Source organism: Neophocaena asiaeorientalis, unplaced genomic scaffold (genome assembly GCF_003031525.2).
Source record: "Neophocaena asiaeorientalis asiaeorientalis breed wild unplaced genomic scaffold, Neophocaena_asiaeorientalis_V1.1 scaffold62, whole genome shotgun sequence".
Lineage (NCBI taxonomy): Eukaryota > Metazoa > Chordata > Mammalia > Artiodactyla > Phocoenidae > Neophocaena > Neophocaena asiaeorientalis.
Window position 1 is genome coordinate 7838862 of NW_020175191.1, and position 19595 is coordinate 7858456.

A 19595-nucleotide genomic window follows, 5' to 3' on the forward strand; every position below is an offset into this window, starting at 1 on the left:
GAGCAGGATCTGGTGATGAGTGCCTAGCTCCACTTGACAGGTGCCGGAGTTAAGGACTAGTGACTGGGTAAAATCTCTGGGCTCCAGCCTGACACCTCCCTCCATCACCTCCCACCCTCTTTTCGCCCTCATCCCTTAGAGGGAGGAACCTTTGACCCTGCCTCTTGGAGCTTGTGTAACTGGTAAACAGATTTTTGCAAAGATTCCACTGAACTAGAAGATTGGCCCTTTCTTTGGAGGTGGCTCAGGTGTGTATGGGGGGAGGGGCATGGTAATAAAGGCTATTTCTTTAACTGCCTCAGGGCTGGAAAGGTCCAGGGAATAAAACTGGGAAGGAGCTGATGAGAGGTGAGCTTCTGGATCATTCAAGGAAATTAGAAACCCCTCTGATTAGTCGTTCTTTAAGATTTGCACCTGACAGAAGGGGGATATTTGATACGTGGTCGCCATTTTGTGGGCCATTCTGTGTCCTTGCAACCCAACCATCACCTTGAATTACTCCCATTCCCCATTTCCTGGAAGCTTCTGAGGGTCAGCCCCCTCTCTTTTCTGAGAAACTGTTAACTGCCTACAGTTGGGCCTGAGAGGCTGAGGGAGGGTGAGAGCCGAGTCCTAGCTTGGAGTCGGGTTACACCACTTGTGTCTGAGTTCACGCAGCATGTTCCTCTGTCAGGGATTCCGCAAATATCTCCCGAGGTAAAAAAGGAAAGCGCGCTGCGCTCCAGCACCCAGAGCAGCGAGCCCAGGCCCAAGTGCGGGAGAGAGCGCCAGCCATCAGGGGCATGTCGCCGTAGCCTCGCAGCGTCGCCGCCGGCTCGCTTCATGCCGCGGTGCAGCTGCACCACGTTCCTGGGCTGAGGGGGCGATTGGGCATGTGCTCCTCCCCATGGGTTGCCCACCATGTCTAATGGATATCGCACTCTGTCCCAGCACCTCAATGACCTGAAGAAGGAGAACTTCAGCCTCAAGCTGCGCATCTACTTCCTGGAGGAGCGCATGCAGCAGAAGTATGAGGCCAGCAGGGAGGACATCTACAAGAGGGTGAGTGCGGGGGCCTGCGGCTCGTGGGGGGCAGGGGCTGGTGGTGGACACATCCAGATTCCGAGCTCTTCCTAGCTGGTGCTGTGCGAATCAGTGGGGTAGGCGGTCTCCCGGCCTGGTCTGGTCACCTTAACGCCAGTGTGACCTTGGACAAGCCCATTTCACCTCATCTGTGCCTGTTGCCTACTTTCCTACTCTGTAAAGAGAGCGAGCTGGATTCAATCAGAGGCTCTCGACCTCTGGCTTGGAACTGTGTAGAACAATCCCCTTGGGGGCTGGTTTCAAGTGTCGATTACTGTCTTACCCCCAGGGATTCTGATTTAGTAAGGGAGGGGGAGCTTAGAAATCTGCATTTTTAAACAAGCCCCAGAGGTGACTGAAGCTGGTAGTTTTCAAGTCACACGCTCTGCTTAGAGAAGGGACCCTTCTAGCTCTGGCACATGGGGGCAGGGAATGATGCCACGGGGAACAGGGCAGGGGCTGAGGACATTTCTGTTCCTTGAGAGATTCGTGTTTGTTTTTGAAGATTATGCAGATGGGCTTTTAGGACGGGGTCTTAGGCATTTTCATCTTTAGGAATAGTTCACCTTAGAATGAAGAAAGGGTATTGATGGAATGAACAGCCATTGGCCTTGGGTGGGGTGGGAGAGGGAATGGCGGCTTCCCTGAAAGGGAGGGCTGTCTTGATTGATGGGGGAGTGGGGCTGGGAAGGAAGACAGAGGGGATTGGCTGAGTTGAGGGTGAGATGAGACAGCACCTTGGTAAGAGGACATTAGGCTATGGTTTACAAGGATTAAGCTTCCTAACTGGTTGCCACAATGTTGGTTTCCTTAGCGTTCTTAGTGTCTGGGCTAGCAGGACCTGAAGCGGCCTGAGCGACCTGGAGCTGGTGGCCTCTGACTTTATCAGTTTCTAAATCTCCAGCTGTTTGCACCAGAGGACTATACCAATATTATCATTATCTATGTGTGCCCTGTCCTGTCGAGAAGGAGTTTGGGAAGCATTACAGGCTGCTAGATAGTACTTTAGATCAGAGGAATAACTGGTGTTTCGGACCCAAACCACTGTTTGGTAAATTCAACTAAGATGAACTGCTAAATCTGAGGGATTTAGCCCTATTTTCTGACTTTTCTGGATTTCCATGTTTTAACCTGAATTTTCCTGAAATTAATCCAGACTCATCTTTTGTCTTTTATGTGACTATATAGTGAATGTACCTCAATGGAGCTGCCAGGGGTCGAGGGGGATGTTGCCAGGTGAGGGTTGGTAACTGAGAGAGGGAGAAGGGGAGCGTGAGTGCAGTATTTGCCTCGGAGTAGGAATAGTGAATGAATTTGTTCACTGTGCAGAGGGAGGGACATTTTCCCATTAACTGTCTCCAAAGCAAGACAGAAGAAAGGGGCAATTTCGTATAGATAATTTGAGGGAAAGGATTTTTTTAGCTTGAATCAAATGACCGCTTGAGTCAGTTGGTCTCACCCTCTGCTCTGCACTGGCTGAGGGGACACTCTGGGTGGGTGTGAGAGGGCACCGTCGCTGTACTGGAGAAGTGTGACTGAGAGGATTATAGGAGCTGCACCGAGGTATGGTGGGGGTAAGTGGGCCACAGGACATTGTCACATGCAGAGGTGTCAACCCTTTGTTAGACTCCTGTATTGCCACTAGTCCCACTCAGGAAGTAGAAGCGGCCCTGTCTCTTCCTGGTCTAAGAGCAGAGTAGTCAGGCAGCTACAGGCATCCTATAATATGGAGAATCTCAAACTATTGTGTCCCCTCCTTTCCCTTCTCACCATACCTTTGTTCCATTTGCCTGTCACATTACTCATCCTGTTTGGCTGTGATTATTTGGGAAGCACCAACAGCCTAGGTTAAAATGCCCTTATTTGGGAAGCAGAATACATAAAGCCGTTATCAATCATAAACATCGTAGTTGAAGTTAGTTTATCACACTATGTAGTGATGAGGAATTGATAGAAATCAGGGCAGTTGCATTTTGATGGAAGGACAAGGGATTAGAAAACCACAGATCAGGAGCCTTGGACAATCAGAGACCTGGGCGAGTTACTTAGCATCTCTGAGCCTGTTCCAGTCCCTGTAGAACTGGCATTAAGAATAATGCACAGGGCCTTCCCTGGTGGCGCAGTAGTTGAGCGTCCGCCTGCCGATGCAGGGGACATGGGTTCGTGCCCCGGTCCGGGAAGATCCCACATGCCGCGGAGCAGCTGGGCCCATGAGCCATGGCCGCTGAGCCTGCGCATCCGGAGCCTGTGCTCCGCAACGGGAGAGGCCACAAGAGTGAGAGGCCTGCGTACCGCAAAAAAAAAAAAAAAAAAAAAAAAAAAAAAAAAAAAAAAAAAAAAAGAATTATGCACAGCACCATAGGCCCTGAAAATTATTTGTTGAGAGTATGAATAAATAGCAGCCATAAAGATTAAATAAGAAGACATAATCAAAGCGCTTTGTAAACTTCATAGCATCCTACAGGTATGAGAGGGTAGTAGTTGTATGCCTACTAGTAGTAATAGTTATTATGATATTTTAAAATGGTAAAGCAATTTGGTTCCTTTAATCTCACCCTCAGACGTTCCCATGAATGTGTTTTACGTTCATCCATGTTAGTCCCTTTGTGACTCCACAAGTTTAGGACAATTAATTAGCAGCCATGTTGGCAGAGACAGGGAGAGTGATGTGCAGTGCATCACATGGTAAGTCAGGTAGTTCAGATAAGAATTTAGAGCCCTGTTCTGTGACTAAACTTAGCTTGATTTTTTTTTAGTGTTGGAAGGACTCTTTAAATATAGTAAAAGCATTAAATCATGCCCAACTAAGTGAGAATCTGCAATAATTTGGGTGCTGTATGCATGGATTCTCTTAAAGAAAACCAGTATTTGTGAAACATGTAATAAAATTCTATTATGAATAGTAACTATTTTATCATTTCGCATATTTTTACTACTGCAGACTTTTGTTGAGATATTTGTACTGAAGAGTAAAAAGTTACTGTCTTAGAGGCAATCAAGCATTTCACCATAATGACTACAGGGAAGGGAAAAATGAGAAACTGCAGGAGAAAAGGACTGGAGAGTGGGTTCTGTCTTTTTCTTTCCAAGTGGCAAGTCCTCCTTTATGTAGCTGATTGAGGGAGAGACTAAAGTAGATATACATAATTCTTAATTGTAAAGGAAGCTACAAGGCTGTTTAATTTTAAGAGAAGTTGTAAGAGTTAGAGAGTTACATAAAAACCTAAAAGTATCAACTTCAGAGCGAGTAAATAAAAAAGGAGTTAAGGGTTTCTCTCTTTCAAGATGCTCAGAGAATTCAGAAATAAAATAGTATTAAACTATACATAAGAGTTGGTTCTGCGAGACTGGCTATTTTTGGTTGAATGTTTAAGTTAAACTACCCTTTAAGCTTCAGCTTCTGTAAATATTTAAACACACAGGAGGAGGCTGCTTACCCTCAGCACAGAACAACTAGGGTATATACCTACATGATTAGGTACCACTGCCCCCTCTTGATAGCAAATATTAATTGTAGGTTCAGTTTTGGGGGAAGACAATATATAAAGCAAGGAAGGGAGAAACCGTTGCAGTACACAGAGCTCCTGATTCTGGAGCAAAGTAAAGAGAGAAAACACTGTGAGTGGTTTACAGCTGAGCATGGCCCACTCCCAAGAAGACTGGCTTGTTAGCATTTCTGAACAGCAGCTGCTCTGGTAAATAATTTCTGGGCGGCAACTTGGCTGACTTCCTCGTTGTTGTTGTTGATTATCTAATCCTGCATCTTCTCATGATAGCTGAGCATGCCCCCACTAGAAATATGCCCAACCCTGGAATTTGTGAAATCCACTGCTGTATGATAAACACCCAATCCCCAAACAGCATACAAAACCACCATCCACTGTGTTTGGCCACACGATGACTACTTACTTGCTAAGCTTGTGTGAATTTATTATTATATAAGGTTGCTTTGAAAAAGATTTAAGGTTCCATTCTAAGAATGGAATTTAAAATCTGACAGGGTCAGATCCAATAACAAAAGCGACAGGAGAAACTGAATGTTGTCATCCTGGACCAGATAGAGTCAATGTTTAAGTATGACACAATTGGTGTTGGACGGTTAAAGTCGATTTGGCCTTTAGACAGGAGTTGAAAGAGTTGTGTTCCATTGTTTTGTGGTCTTTAAACTGCCTGACTTCTTTGAGCTGTGGTTTCTCATCTTTGAGTCTAGATATTTTTCCTGAGCAAACTTTGAAGTTTATACGTAGCTTATTTCTGCAACTAGGTTTGTTTGGTTTTTGGTTTTTTTCACAGCTAGGTTTTTAAAATCATGATAAACAGCCCACTGACTTTACTTGCCTACCAGATTTTTATCATTTCTACTGTTCTGCTATCACTGGGCATAGTAGTTAAGAGCTAGGAATAAGACAGGCTTGAGATGGAATCTTGGTTCTACTACTTGCTACCTGGGTTAACTTGGGCAAATACTATAATTTCCCTGAGCTGAAGTAGGTCTTGTAATAATTTCTATCTTACAGGGTCTGGAGCAAGATCAAGTGAGCCAATCCATTGAAACCAGCACAATGCCTCTCACATGGTAGTAAGCCCTCAAACAATATTTGCCCCTGTTGTGACAAACTGGGAGATGGCAGAATTATCCAGATAAGTCCAGTTACTGGACACATCCAATTTGGGCCACTTTTGAATTCCAAATCAGTTTCTTCTTCTTCAGTAGTGGATTTGGGACAATTTGCCCTATTTGTCCCAATTCTCCATTTTAGTTTGCCCATGTATAAATAACATAATGTAATCGAAGTGTCCCTATTACAGCACAATTACTGTCACCCTCACATACAAATGTTTCTTCAAAAAAAAAAACAAACAAGAAAGGCTAGATTTGTTACATTTTTTAATAAAATATTTTATTTTGTAATAATACAAAGTCCTTTGCTTTCACAAAAATTATTATGACTATGCTTGGTTATGATTCAAAATTTTTATCATCTTGGTTTAATACTTTGTAGCTTGGCCTGATTCTATATTATTTAATTTTTAAGACCTAGCTTTCTTTTTAATGGAGATATAATTAACATATTGTATTAATTTCAGGTGTACAACATAATGACTCTATATGTATATGTCACGAGATGATCACCACAGTAAGTCTAGTTCACACCCGTCACCACACATGGTTACAATTTTTTTTCCTTGTATGAGAACTTTCAAGATCTGCTCTCTTCATTGAATTTCTTTTTGTCTCAATGACTGATTTTCTTTAGTCCTAATCTGATTTCTTTAGGCTTTGGGAAATACGATGCGTAACATTGTACGTGCAGACTTACTGTGCTAGGTACCCAAAGGTTCAGTGATGCCCCAAGGAACTCCATCAGGCCATATAATTTAGGAACCTTGACTTGAACCAATGGAGGCAATTACAGAAAAACAAGTATCTTTGAGGGATATCAAACTGTAGGGACACAAGTTTTGAACTCAGTCAGAAAACTTGAATTCTGTGTTCCTTTTTTTTTTTTTTTTTTTTTTTTTTGGCTGCGCCACATGGCTTGTGGGATCTTAGTTCTCCGACCAGGGATTGATCCCGGGCCACCGCGGTGAAAGCGTCAAGTCTTAACCACTGGACTGCCAGGGAATTCCCAGAAAACTTGAATTCTGAATTTACCTTTTCCTACTACATATCCTTGGCCTGGTCCTTAACTTCTTTGAACCTTAGTTTCCTGAAATGGAGGCATGAATTCCCGCCCTGCCCTCCTCCCTATATGTAAACATGTTTAATGTGTTAGATGTTAAATAAATGTAAAGGATTATGACCATCCTGCATACCTGGAGACACATACTAGAGAGTGTGCACCTTCTCAGATTACTGTCTAAAGTAGCTGTTGCAGCTGCTGTTGCAGAATAAGTGGTTTTCTTATACTTAACAGAGTTGACTGTTTTCTTTTTATAGTTGGATACCTTGTTTAGTCAGCTGCTAAGTTTTTTTCCCCTTTGTTTTACATATGTGAACTTTAAGAAATGTGTGCAGTAAGGAAGGGGGAAATATAAATAAAGAGAAAGAAATAAGGGTGAATTTGGCCAAACTATTTTTAAACATTTCTGTGGAACTCACAGAGTCTCTTGTGTCCATGTCTGTACATACTGTGTGTGCTGACACCTTATTCTCTGCTTTCTGAGGTTCTTGAAGTCTTGCTTGTGCATTTCCTCTTCTTTGGGGGAGTAGAAGTAGGAAGAAAGTAGGGAGACTTCATTCACTAAATAGTTGTAACCAATAGTTGTGTTTTTGGTTAAAAAAATTTTTTTTAAACTTCACACCCATTTGGATGGCTATGATAAAACCAAAACAAAAACAGAAAATAACATATGTTGGCCAGGATGTGGAGAAAGTGGGAACCCTGTGTATAGCTGGTTGAGAATGTAAAATGGTGCTGCCACTGTGGAAAACAGTATGACAATTCTTCAAAAAATTGAACATAGAATTATTATATGATCCAGCAATTCAAATTCTAGGTATATACCCAAAATAAGTGAAAGCAGGAACTTGAACAGATATTTGTACACCCACATTCATAGCCTCATTATTCACTTAGCCAAAAGGTAGAAGCAAACTAAGTGTCCACTGACAGATAAATGGATAAACAAAATGTGGTATATATATACAATGGAATATTATTAAGCCTTAAAAAGGAAGGAAATTCTGACACATGTTACAGCATGGATGAACTTTAAGGATGTTATACTAAGTGAAATAAACCAGTCACAAAAGGACAAATATTATATGATTCCACTTACAGGAAGTACCTAGAGCAATCAAATTCATAAAGACAGAGAGTAGAATGGTGGTTGCCAGGGGCTATGGGGAGGTGGGGAATGGGGAGTTATTGTTTAATGGATATAGACTCAATTGGGGAAAAAGTTCTGCAGGTGGATGTTTGCACAGTGTTAATGTACTTAATGCCACTGAGCTGTATACTTAAAAATGGTTAAAATGGTAAACTTTATATTATGTATATTTTACCACTAAAATTTTTTAAAGCAACTTTCCCATAACTGTCATAGTTACTTTAAAATTTTGTGAAATCCTTAACAAATAAAACTTTTGGCTTTGTTTTGTTTTTGCCTAACACAACTCTTCTCATTTTTAAGCGCTCTTAATTAGATGTCATAATACTTACCTGTTTGGAAGAGGACATTTTTTTCCTTTGAATACTTAAGACCTTTTCTTTCAATCACTAGGAAACAAATCTAAAACTAAATCCTGGAGCCTGATTTAATTTTAAACCACTTTCAACTATCTCCTTAACTATGTCTACATAATTTGTACTTCTGCATGGACTTATCAGAAAGCCACTTCTTCCTATTATGTACATCCAGGTTTACACACTGATAAAAGGAGCGTAATATAGTTGAAAGACTAGGCATCGTAAGTCCCTGTCTCAAGTATTTACCTTATTTACATTATCACCTTGGCCATTCATTTACTCATGTCTCTACACATGCATTGGTTAATTCAAGCATCTGTTGACCACTCTATGCCAGCTACTGTGCTAGTTGCTGGTGGAGAAAGTTAACAAATAAAAATAGTATAATAAGGGCTACTATAGAGGTATGTACAGATTGCTCTATAGTACCAAGGAGAACAGTAAAAGCACCAGAAAAGGCCTTGCCAAGCATGTGAAGTTTGAATTGAATCTTAAAAAATAATAATAGAACAAGGAACAGGGTAAAACATTTCAGGCAGAAGAAATAGTATTTACAGGGCATAGAAACAGGAAAAAGCATTGCGTGCTTGACACACTTCAAATCTTTCAGTATGACTGGAACACACGATATTGAAGACTTGTGGGGGTGGTTGGAAAGGTCAGCAGGGGACAGATCATGGAGAACTTTGGATTTTGCCATTCATGCATTAATAAACATTAATTGAGCGCCTACTATATTCCACGTACTATGCTGGGAAGTTGAGGCTTCAAAGATGCATGAGACACAAGTGATATAGAGTATGGTAGGAGTCAGTAATAGAGATCGTATGAAGTATAAGGGAACTCAAATGAGGCATCTCTAACCCAACTGAATAGAGGAGATGGAAGGAAAATCGACAAAGGAGTCTTTGAGGAAATGACCCCTGAGCTTTGTCTTCAAAGGAGAGTAAGCATTGGTTAGTCAACTTAGAGACAAGAAACCACATTGTATGTGTGGAGAATTGTTAAGTGGTTGTGTTGCTAAATTTAAGTTCTAGGCATAGAATGAGGCTGAAGGGTCTGCAGGGCGTAATCCTTTGTGCCATTTTAAAGAGTGTAGACTTTATCCTAAGGAGGATAGGAAGCCACTGGTGGGCTTTAAGCAGCAGGGAACATGCTAGATCTTTCTGATGGGTGGGGAAGATGGATTCAAGGAAGATAAGTCAGGAAGTCAGGAGAACAGATAGGCCAACCAAGAGATGATGAGGGCCTAAATGAGGCCCATGGCAATAGGAGTGGAGGAGAGGGAGCTGATATGCGAAATATTTGGGAGGTCAACTATCCGTAGGACTTGGTGATTGATGGGATGGGAGGGTTGACAGAAAGGAATCAAGAAGACTGCCAGGATCCTGGCTAAGACAAGTCGCTTCTTCTGGGTCTCTGGTTCTTTAGGTATAAAACGTGTGGGCTGAACTGGGGTTGACACTAACATCTCTCCCAGCTCTGAAGTTCCGTGATTCTGAGCAGCCTCTTTGGATACTCTCACCTTAACTAAGGTAGTCGCTTCCCTTCTCCCAGTCTCACAGCTCCTCTGATGCCTTCTCAGGAAGGCATGTGCCAGCAGAGCTGAGATGGCTTTAAAACTGCCAGTCAATGTTAGGAAACTCTAGTGCTGTTACCAGGTAGCTGGAGTTATAATTAGCCCAGTTGCTAGGGAAAAACTGAGATTCTGTGAGCATGGGCTGCCAGAAACAGCTTTTCCCAACTGGATGAATTTATTTGTTTACGAGAACAAAGATGATATGGAGGGAATGTTTTTAATGTGTTCTTGGAGAATTCAGCTTTTGCCCAGGGTATAGGGTATGTTAAAAGCAAAAAATAGGTTTGTTGCTTGGGCTACTCAACATCTCGTCTGCGGTAGGAGGAGTGGATCTGAAAATTCTGCTTTGATATATATTTGGATAGCTGGAAAATGACTTACTTTCACTTGAAAGGAGATAAATAAGAACACAGAATCAGTTTAGAGTTACAAAAGATCCTGGAGATAATCTGTATGCCCCCTTCACTTTTTTAAAAAATAAATTTATTTATTTATTTATTTTATTTTTGGCTGCGTTGGGTCTTCGTTGCTGCGCGCGGGCTTTCTCTAGTTGCGGTGAGCAGGGGCTACTCTTTGTTGGAGTGCATGGGCTTCTCATTGCAGTGGCTTCTCGTTGCAGAGCACGGGCTCTAGGCGCGTGGGCTTCAGTAGTTGTGGCACGCGGGCTCAGTAGTCATGGCTCGCGGGGTCAGTAGTTGCAGCACACGGGATTAGTTGCTCTGGGGCATGTGGGATCTTCCCAGACCAGGGCTTGAACCCGTATCCCCTGCATTGGCAGGCAGATTCTTAACCACTGCGCCACCAGGGAAGTCCTCCTCACTTCACTTTTTAAGAAAGTTTTTTATTTTAAAGGAACTTTAGATATACAGAATAGTTGCAAAAATAGAGAGTTCCTATACACCATTCACCCAGCTTTCCCTAATGAGTAAAACATTTATTTTAAAGATAAAGAGATGGAGACTCAGAGTGGTAAAGTAACTCGCCTAAGGTCACATTGCAAATTAATGGTCATGTTGAAACTAGAATCCAGGAGGCCTTGCTTCCTGTCCAGGCATTTGCAGTGACTTCCTGGGTCTTCAAAAAAAAGTTCAAGGAATTTATATGCTTGTCAGAAGTTTAGACTTTCTTCTTCTTTGTATTGATAATCCTGGGCTAAAATAGAGTATACACAGCAGAAGCTAGAGTACTTCACAGAGAAATGATTCTGTACCCTGTGCCTGCTGCCAAATATTTAGTTCCTCAGCCTACATACCCCTTCCCTAGGAGTTTCATCATTATATGTTTCCAAAAGCCATGGGGATCTTTTTTTTTGTCGGGGGGGGAGGCTGGGGGGGTTTCTTCCTCCTCTGGCCTTTGCCATCTCATCTAAGCAAGTTCAACTTCCCAGAGGAATGAGGCTGTGTTATACATGGAGAAGGTACAGAGTAGGGGGCTGGTGCAAACTGGAAAGGGGCCCACCCTATCATGTTAAGTAGCAGCTAATCCACCCACACACCAAAAGACAGTGATCTGACTTGGTACATGCCGTTCTGTGGAGAGCTAAGTAATAGTCAGGTGGCTTTTTGCCAAGCAACTTTAGAACAGACTTTGGGCCGCACTGGGCAGTTATCATCCCTGTTATTTGGAAACTTGGCTCAAAGAGGTTGGGAGTGAATGAAAGGCACCGACTGCCTTGTCATGCCAGCTTTTTACCTCCCAACCTCACATACGGCCCCACTGGCGTGTCGGGCAGGAAGCCACCTCTTTATACACACAGAGCCTTAGCCCACATGGAGGCTTGAGGAGGAAGCCCTCCTCTGAGGCCCCTGAGTGGACAGAGGCTGCCAGCATGAAGGCCATGACCTAGAGTTGCAAAACGAGAGTCTGGGCCCGGGCTGAGGGCCAGAAGTGAGCAAGTCCTTCCAGGTCACTTTTCCTTGGTAGGTTTCAGAGCTTCTTTCTGAAGCCACAGAGGTGGCGGCCCCTCCCAGAAATACTCCATCAGAGCCCCCCGCCCCCCATCCAGATTCTCTCAAGTCCAGCGGAGTGTATGCACAGTACAAACATAAACCTTGTCCTGCCCACCTAACACAACTCAGTTGATGACATGGTGTGTTGTCATCACTCTGCTGCAAAGTCAGGAGCTCCTGAGTCCAGAGCTGGATCCTAGGGTCTTCCTGGCACAGAAATCAGATGAAGGTAGTGGACCGCTGGGTCTCAGAGGAGAAGGTCCTTTAGAGGTGGGGAGCAGTCTCCACCTGAAGTCTTGTTCTTTCTCTCCGATCCCTTCCAGGCTTGTGGGATTATGGAGAAGCCCAGGTTGCTGCCAAACCATTTGAAGCCTCAGAGAACTCAGAGTCAGGATGGTCGTAACTGGTCCCTGCCAGTCTCTACAAAGCTGGGGGTGAGAGCAGAGAGGTCCCTTCAGCTGTGGAGAGCTTCGTTGTGTCGGGCCACATCAGGGGGCTTGCCTGAATTGCTGCAGGTGGAGGGTGGTGATGTCAGAACCAGAATTGCCGCAGGTGGAGGGTGGTGATGTCAGAACCAGAATTGCCGCAGGTGGAGGGTGGTGATGTCAGTTAGAACCAGAACTCTGCCTCAGGCTTTCTCTACCCTCCTTTGGCCCTCAGTGCTAGCTTCCTAATTTCTCTCTCCCCTCTTTCATCTCCTGTTCTCCCTATTTCTTCGAGGTGTCAAAGTATGTCACCAGGGCCTAAGGGTCTTTATATAAGATGGAGGGCAATTAATGGTCATGAGGAAAATAGCCTGAGGACTCCTTCTCTATTTCTAGGCTACTTATCTCCAGGAGAGGTTTCTAGGCCCAGGTCTTGTCCCACCTTTTGGTGTTAGTATTCTGTCCTTCTTTGTCTCGTATCCTCTCTCCTCTATTCCCAAATTTGTGCATACACATGGAAAATATATGCTAAATGCTTCACATTTAGACCCTATGGAGGAGGGGATCCATTTAGTGTTTACTACGTGCCAGGCACTATGCTATGCATTTTATATATATTTAATCCCAACCACGTAATAACCCTATGAAGTTGGTTGTCCCCATTTTTCACAGGACCAGATTTGCCATTAATAGCCTCAGGGTGTATACCTGGTATCCTAGCAGCTACATGGCCTAATTCTTCAGTTAATAAGCAAGGTCTTGGCACATTCTTTAGAAACTAAAGTTAGTCACTGTTCAAATGCAAATGATGTTTTTTAGTGAATAACTCTACATTGCGTTAAGGTCAGACTAAAAAGAAAAGAAGGAGCTCTAGTAAAATGATATCCATTTTCATGGTGGTTTTTACCAAGATTGTGGCAGGAAGAGGTGGCATTGTCTCATTGATGTATCTGCCCTAAAAGGTGGCGTTGACCTTATTTTTACTTGTGAAACAGGTACAATTGCCATGTGGAATGTAATAGAAACCAGGCTGTCCTTATCCCCGTACATTGCCCTGTCAGACTAGTGCTGTCTGGTGTAGGACTCCAGAAATTCAGAGGAAATTGAGGAATATTCAAACTCAAAAATTAGAACTTAAAAATTAGAAAATGAGGCAAATGAGAAAAGGGCAATGGAATTGGGATTTTTAATTTGGGGAAGAACAAACTCAGAGGTGACCGAAGAGAAAATTTTAGAAGTCTCGGTATGTGACAGACAGTGATTAGCTATGCTCTGTCCCTGCAAGAATAAAATTAGGTTGATCCTAGTTGAAATCTAAGCATTAGGCCTCGTTCATTTAAAAATATTTGTTGAATATTCAATAACACCTACTATGTTATATTCGTAGTACCTACTATGTTCGTTCACCTATATTGATAGTACCTACTATGTTCCAGGTGCTATTGGAGGTGGTTATAATAATAATATAAATGAGCAAAACAGATGAGCATTCCTACCCTCATGAAATTTATATTCTATTATGAGGGGGCAGACAATAAATATCAAATAACATATGTAGCATGTTGGCAAGTGGTAAGTCCTAATGGGGAAAAAAATAGTAGAGTAGGGTAAGGGGGTCAAAAAGTATAAGAATGGAGGGCAGGTTGCAGCATCCAGGAGTGGTCAGGAGAGGCTACATTTAGAAAGTGGTTTTTAAAACACATTCTCTCACAGTTTACATGAGTCAGCAGTCCAGGCACAGCTTAGCTGAGTTCTCTGCTTAGGGTTTTACTAGGCTACAACCGAAGTAATGGCCAGGCTGAATTCTTATCTGGAGGCTTGACTGGGGATGAATCTGCTTCTGAGCTCACTTGAGTTGTTGGCAGAATTTATTTCCTTGTAGGACTCAGGGCCCAGACTTCTTGCTGAATGTTGGCTAGAGACTGCCCGTAGTTCTTCAAAGCCACATACTGTTCCTTGCTATGTGGACTTTCCCCACACATTCACATCATCAAGGCAGCAAGGAGAAGCTCTAGAGCAAGTCAGCTAGTAAGATATTCTTAATACTTAATGTAGTCACAGGAGTGACAGTACGTCGCCTTTGCCATATACTATTGGTTGGAAGCAAGTTACACATCCTGCTGTACTCAAGGTGGGGATTACACAAAGACATGAACACTGGAAGGCAGGGATCATGGGGAGCCCTGTTAGAGACTGCCCACCACATGATTTTCCTGTATCTTTTTGTAACTTTATTATACAGATATGAGATGGGAAGGGAAGTCAATAAACATGAGAATGACCGGTGGATGGAGGAAGATTTATTCATGGGTTTACCGTCACAGCATTTATAGCCCCCATAAGGCTGACCTGAGGCAATGAAGCCAGCCCAGATTGGTGGTCTCTATGCTGAGCTCCTTACTCACCCTTTGTACTTGGCTGTTTGTGTTGCCATTTCTGTTTTCCTCTCTCTCTCTTTTTTTTTGTTTAAATTAACTGTATTAAGTGAACAGTTGGATGAATTTTAACAAATATATGTATATCTACCTATGAAATAGCCACCCCACAACTGAGATATAAAACACTTCCATCGCCCCCAAAAATTGCTGTGTGTCCCACTGGTGCCAGTCCTTTTACATCTCTGACTGCTGGAAACCATTGATCTGCTTTCAGTCTATAGTTTAGTTCTGTCTATTCCAGAATTTCATATAAATGGAATCAGGGAGTATAGATTCTGGTGTTAGGCTTCTTTCACTTAGCACAATGATTTTGAGGTCATCTGTGTTGTTTGTATCAGTAGTTTACTCTTTTCTTATTGCTGAGTAGTATTCCATTGTATGAATATAATGCAATTTGTTTATCCGTTCACCTGTTGATGAACACATGGATTGTGTCCTGTGATTGGCTATTACGACTAAAGGTGCTGTGCATATTCATGTACAAGTCTTTGTTGTATTTCTCTTGGATAAATACCCAGTAGTAGAATGGTTAGATCATATAATAATCATGTATTTCAATTTATAAGATACTACCAAACTGTTTTCCAGAGTGCCTATGCAATAGAAAATAGTTTTTAAGCAACGACCTAAAGGAGATGAAGAAGTTAGCCAAACAGATAACTGGGAGGAGACCATTCCAGGTAGAGAAAGAGCAGGAGAGCCATGGAGGCTGAAACAGCATGAGAATGGGCGAGGATGTTGGGAGATGAGGTCCCAGAGGTAATGGAGATTGGACACATCAGGTAGGCCCTAGTAGATAATTTTAAAGACTTCAGCTTTTACTCTGAGTGACAAGATGACACTCAGCCAGTGACAGTCCTATCTGACTTTTGAAAGATCGTTGTAGTTACAGTACTGAAAATAGCCCATAGGAAGGCAAGGGTAGAAGCCAGAAGGGCTATTAGGGAGTCATTGTAGTTGTCCACATAAGAGATGGTGATCAGGCTAAGGTAATAGCAGTTAATGTGGAGAGAAGTGGTGAAGGTAACACCAACAAGATTGCTGATGGATTGGATATGGAATGTGAGAGAAAGAAAGGAATCAATGATGACATCAGGGATTTTGGCCTAAGCAACTGGAAGGATGGAGTTGCCATAATTGAGATAGGGAAGATAGAGCAGGTTTGAGGGTAGAGAGTAGGAGTTCCGTTTTGGACATTTATGTTTGAGATATTTGTTGGACATTTCCAGTGGCAGTATCATGTAAGTAGTTGAGTGTATAAATCTGAAATTTTGGAGAAAAGGTTGGGCTGGAGAGATAAATTTGGGAGTCATCAGCATATAGACGGTATTTAAATTCATGAGACTGGACTTCCCTGGTGGCGCAGTAGTTAAGAATCCGCCTGCCAAATAGAGACACAGATGTAGAGAACAAACGTATGGACACCAAGGGGGGAAGCGGCGGGGCAGGTGGTGGTGGGATGAATTGGGAGATTGGGATTGACATGTATACACTGATATGTATAAAATGGATGACTAATAAGAACCTGCTGTATAAAAAAATAGATAAAATTCAAAAAGTAAATTAAAACAACAACAAAAAAGAAGAATCCGCCTGCCAATGCAGGGGACACGGGTTCGAGCCCTGGTCTGGGAAGATCCCACATGCTGTGAAGCAACTAAGCCAGTGCACCACAAATACTGAGCCTGTGCTCTAGAGCCTGCAAGCCACAACTACCGAGTCCGTGCTCCACAACTACTGAAGCCCAGGCACGTAGAGCCCATGCTCTGCTACAAGAGAAGCCACCACAATGAGAAGCCCGCACACCACAATGAAGAGTAGTCTCTGCTCGCTGCAACTAGAGAAAGCCCATGCACAGCAACGAAGACCCAATGCAGCCAAAAAAAAAAAAAAGCCATGAGACTGTACAGATCGCCAAGGGAGTTAGTCCTACCAAGGTGGAAGATAAAAGGACCAAAGACTAAGCCCTGGGTCACTCTAATGTTAATAGTTTGGGGAAAAGAGGAAGAACCAGCAGAGGAGATGGAGAAAATGTAACCAGTGAAGTGGGAAGAAAACCAAGAGAATCTGGATTCTGGAAGCCAAGTAAAGAAAACATACAATGGAAGAGAGAGATCAACCTTTTGAAATGCTGCTGATTGCTCAAGTATATGATGACTAAGAATTGACCTTTGGATTTGACAACATGAATGTCATTAGTGATCTTGATTAGAGTAGTTTTGGTAGTGGTAGAGGCAAAAGTCTGATTGCAGTAGGTTTAACAAAAAATGGGAGGAGAGGAATTGGACTGATTACGTTGAGTTTTGTTGCAAAGGAGAGCAAAGAAATGGAACAGTAACTGGTAAAGGTAAGGAGTCCATAGAAGATTTTTTAAAAGGTAGATGAATAATAGTATCCTTGTGTACCAGTAGAATTTTCCAGTAGAAAGTGAAATATTGATTAAGGAGACTTTCTGGTTGCTACTTTTGAGAAGTAGAGAGAATGGGACCTAATGCCTAAGTGGAAGGTTTGGCTGTAGATGGGAGCATGGATAGCTATCTGTGGTCACACGGAAAGCCAGTTTGTGAGCACAGATGCTAGTAGGTGATAGATAGATATGGTGATAGGAGACTGTAGGGGTTTTCTTCTAGTTACTTCAGCAAGCTTTATTCTCTCACTATGTATTTTCAAATATATTCCTAGAGTGAGTCAGTCTCCCTCATGTGTGCTAATTCCTGCTGACACATCCTTGTTCACGCCTGGAATACCTGTATCCTTTATCTCTGCTTATTCCAAACCCTACTCAGGTGTCAAAGTCCAACTTAGATTCCACCTGCTCAGGTGGGCCTTTCATCATAATCAATCCCTGAAACCATCTTTTACTCTCTGGGCTCTTCCAGCAGTTATAGTTCAGATATATGATTTGGCACGTGTTTAATCCCTGGCTGGCAATTATCTTTCCAATGTGTACCCTGCTTATTTCTTGTTCTAGATTATAAGTACTTTGTGGGTTGGATTGATCTCAAACTTACTCTATTGCCTTCAACATTCTCTTCAACATTGTTGAGCCCATAATAGAAACTCAGAAAGTTGGTGTTGATTGATTGCAAACACCCTGGAAGTTGCAGGTGAGGCTCATCTGTACATGTGAAACAGGAGGCCACCTTTCCATCCTTTGATGTCTCCTCCACCTGAGAGCCCACAAGCTGGCTTTGGAGCACTCCAGGTGAACCTCCAACTCTTCCTGGAACTAAGAAGTCTCTCCAAGAGAAGGGTTAGCAGAAGTAGGAAGCAAACAACTTGAGAAAAGAAACAGCATAGGAAGAGGAAATTCTTGACAGTGAGAATGGTTTAAGAGAGGGCTGTGTTCTCATTTTTAACAACACCCATTCATTGGATAAATAATCATCTTCCATGTGTGGGCACTTCTGTGTATGGGCACTGTGCCAGCAATAGGGATGCAAGGGTAAGGAGATAGAGGGGGTCCCTGCCCTCCTGACAGTTGCAGTTTAGTGTCTGAACATCGTTTGAGTAGTACTGTGACCTGACTTCTTCAGTGTGGTGCCTATCACCCCCTAGATAATTTTGCTTCACTTATAATTAGCTAGAGTCACTTCTGTATTTTGTTGGTTGATGAATACCATAACCCCGTAAAACTCTTACAGGTGCTCTTAGACCATGGGATTAATTGTGATGCAGGTCAGGACATGTCTTCATGTAGTGTACTTAAAACTAGTACATCTTTTTTCTAACATTTTGTAGAACAGCACTGTCCAGCAGAAATTTAATGTAAGCCACAGATGTAATCTATCTATCTATCTACCTACACCGGGTCTTAGTTGAGGCACGTGGGATCTTAGCTGTGGCATGCGGGGTCTGGTTCCCTGGAGCAAGGAGTCTTAATCGCTGGACCACCAGGGAAGTCCCCACAGATGTAATTTAAAATTTTCTAGTGGCCACATTAAAAGAAAAGCAAATTAACGTTAATAACATATTTAAAATATGATTTCAACATGAAATCAGCATTAAAAAAATCATTAGGATTTTATGTTCTTTTGTTGTGGTTAGTCTTTTCAATCCAGTGTGTATTAAGTCTTTGAAATCCTTACAGCACATCTCATTTTGGACTAGTCATAGCTTAAGGGTTCAATAGCTTCGTGTGGCTCGTGGCTGCCATCCTGAATGATACAACTTAGAGTCTGCAGTCTAAGTGCTGCCCCTGGTCTCAAGCACAGGTATTATTTCAGAGGAGTTGCCTGATCATAGGACCTGGCTTCAGGTCACAGATAGGCTTCCAAGGGAGGAGTGACTGCCAGGTGTTGGAAATTAGATTCCATTTTGTAGTGAAAGTTTCAATGCAAGAAAAACTGTCCTGGACTTTGCAGAATACCAATGAGTGGCTTTATTCTTTTTGGAGAGTAGATCAAAGCAAGTGCCGATCCAGAATGGAGAGCTGAATTTGGGGATAAATGTCAGATCATGTTAGATGCCACGGATAATTTTAAAATGTTTAGGGCTTCCCTGGTGGTGCAGTGGTTGAGAATCTGCCTGCTAATGCAGGGGACACGGGTTCGAGCCCTGGTCTGGGAGGATCCCACATGCCGTGGAGCAACTAGGCCCGTGAGCCACAACTACTGAGCCTGCGCATCTGAAGCCTGTGCTCCGCAACAAGAGAGGCCGCGATAGTGAGAGGCCCGCGCACCGCAATGAAGAGTGGCCCCGGCTTGCCGCAGCTAGAGAAAGCCCTCACACAGAAACAAAGACCCAACACAGCAAAAATAAATAAATAAAATAATAATTACATCTGCAAACATCCTTTAAAAAAATGTTTAGATGGCCTTAGGTTCCCTATGTACCAATTTATCTGTAGAAAAATTAATATAATTTTTTTTTTTTTTTTGCGGTACGCGGGCCTCTCACTGTTGTGGCCTCTCCCGTGCGGAGCACAGGCTCCGGACGCGCAGGCTCAG

The 19595-nt window shown here is 42.8% G+C and overlaps 1 protein-coding gene across 2 annotated transcripts in view; it reads left to right on the top strand.

The window, feature by feature from the left end:
* Nucleotides 1-19595, top strand: part of PDE4DIP (phosphodiesterase 4D interacting protein) — a 217252-nt gene that overhangs the window by 72099 nt on the left and 125558 nt on the right. For both annotated transcript variants that reach the window (XM_024764822.1, XM_024764823.1), the window contains exon 4: nt 931-1041. In XM_024764822.1, coding sequence (XP_024620590.1) covers nt 931-1041 — 111 coding nt within the window. The remainder of the gene's footprint in view (nt 1-930; nt 1042-19595) is intronic.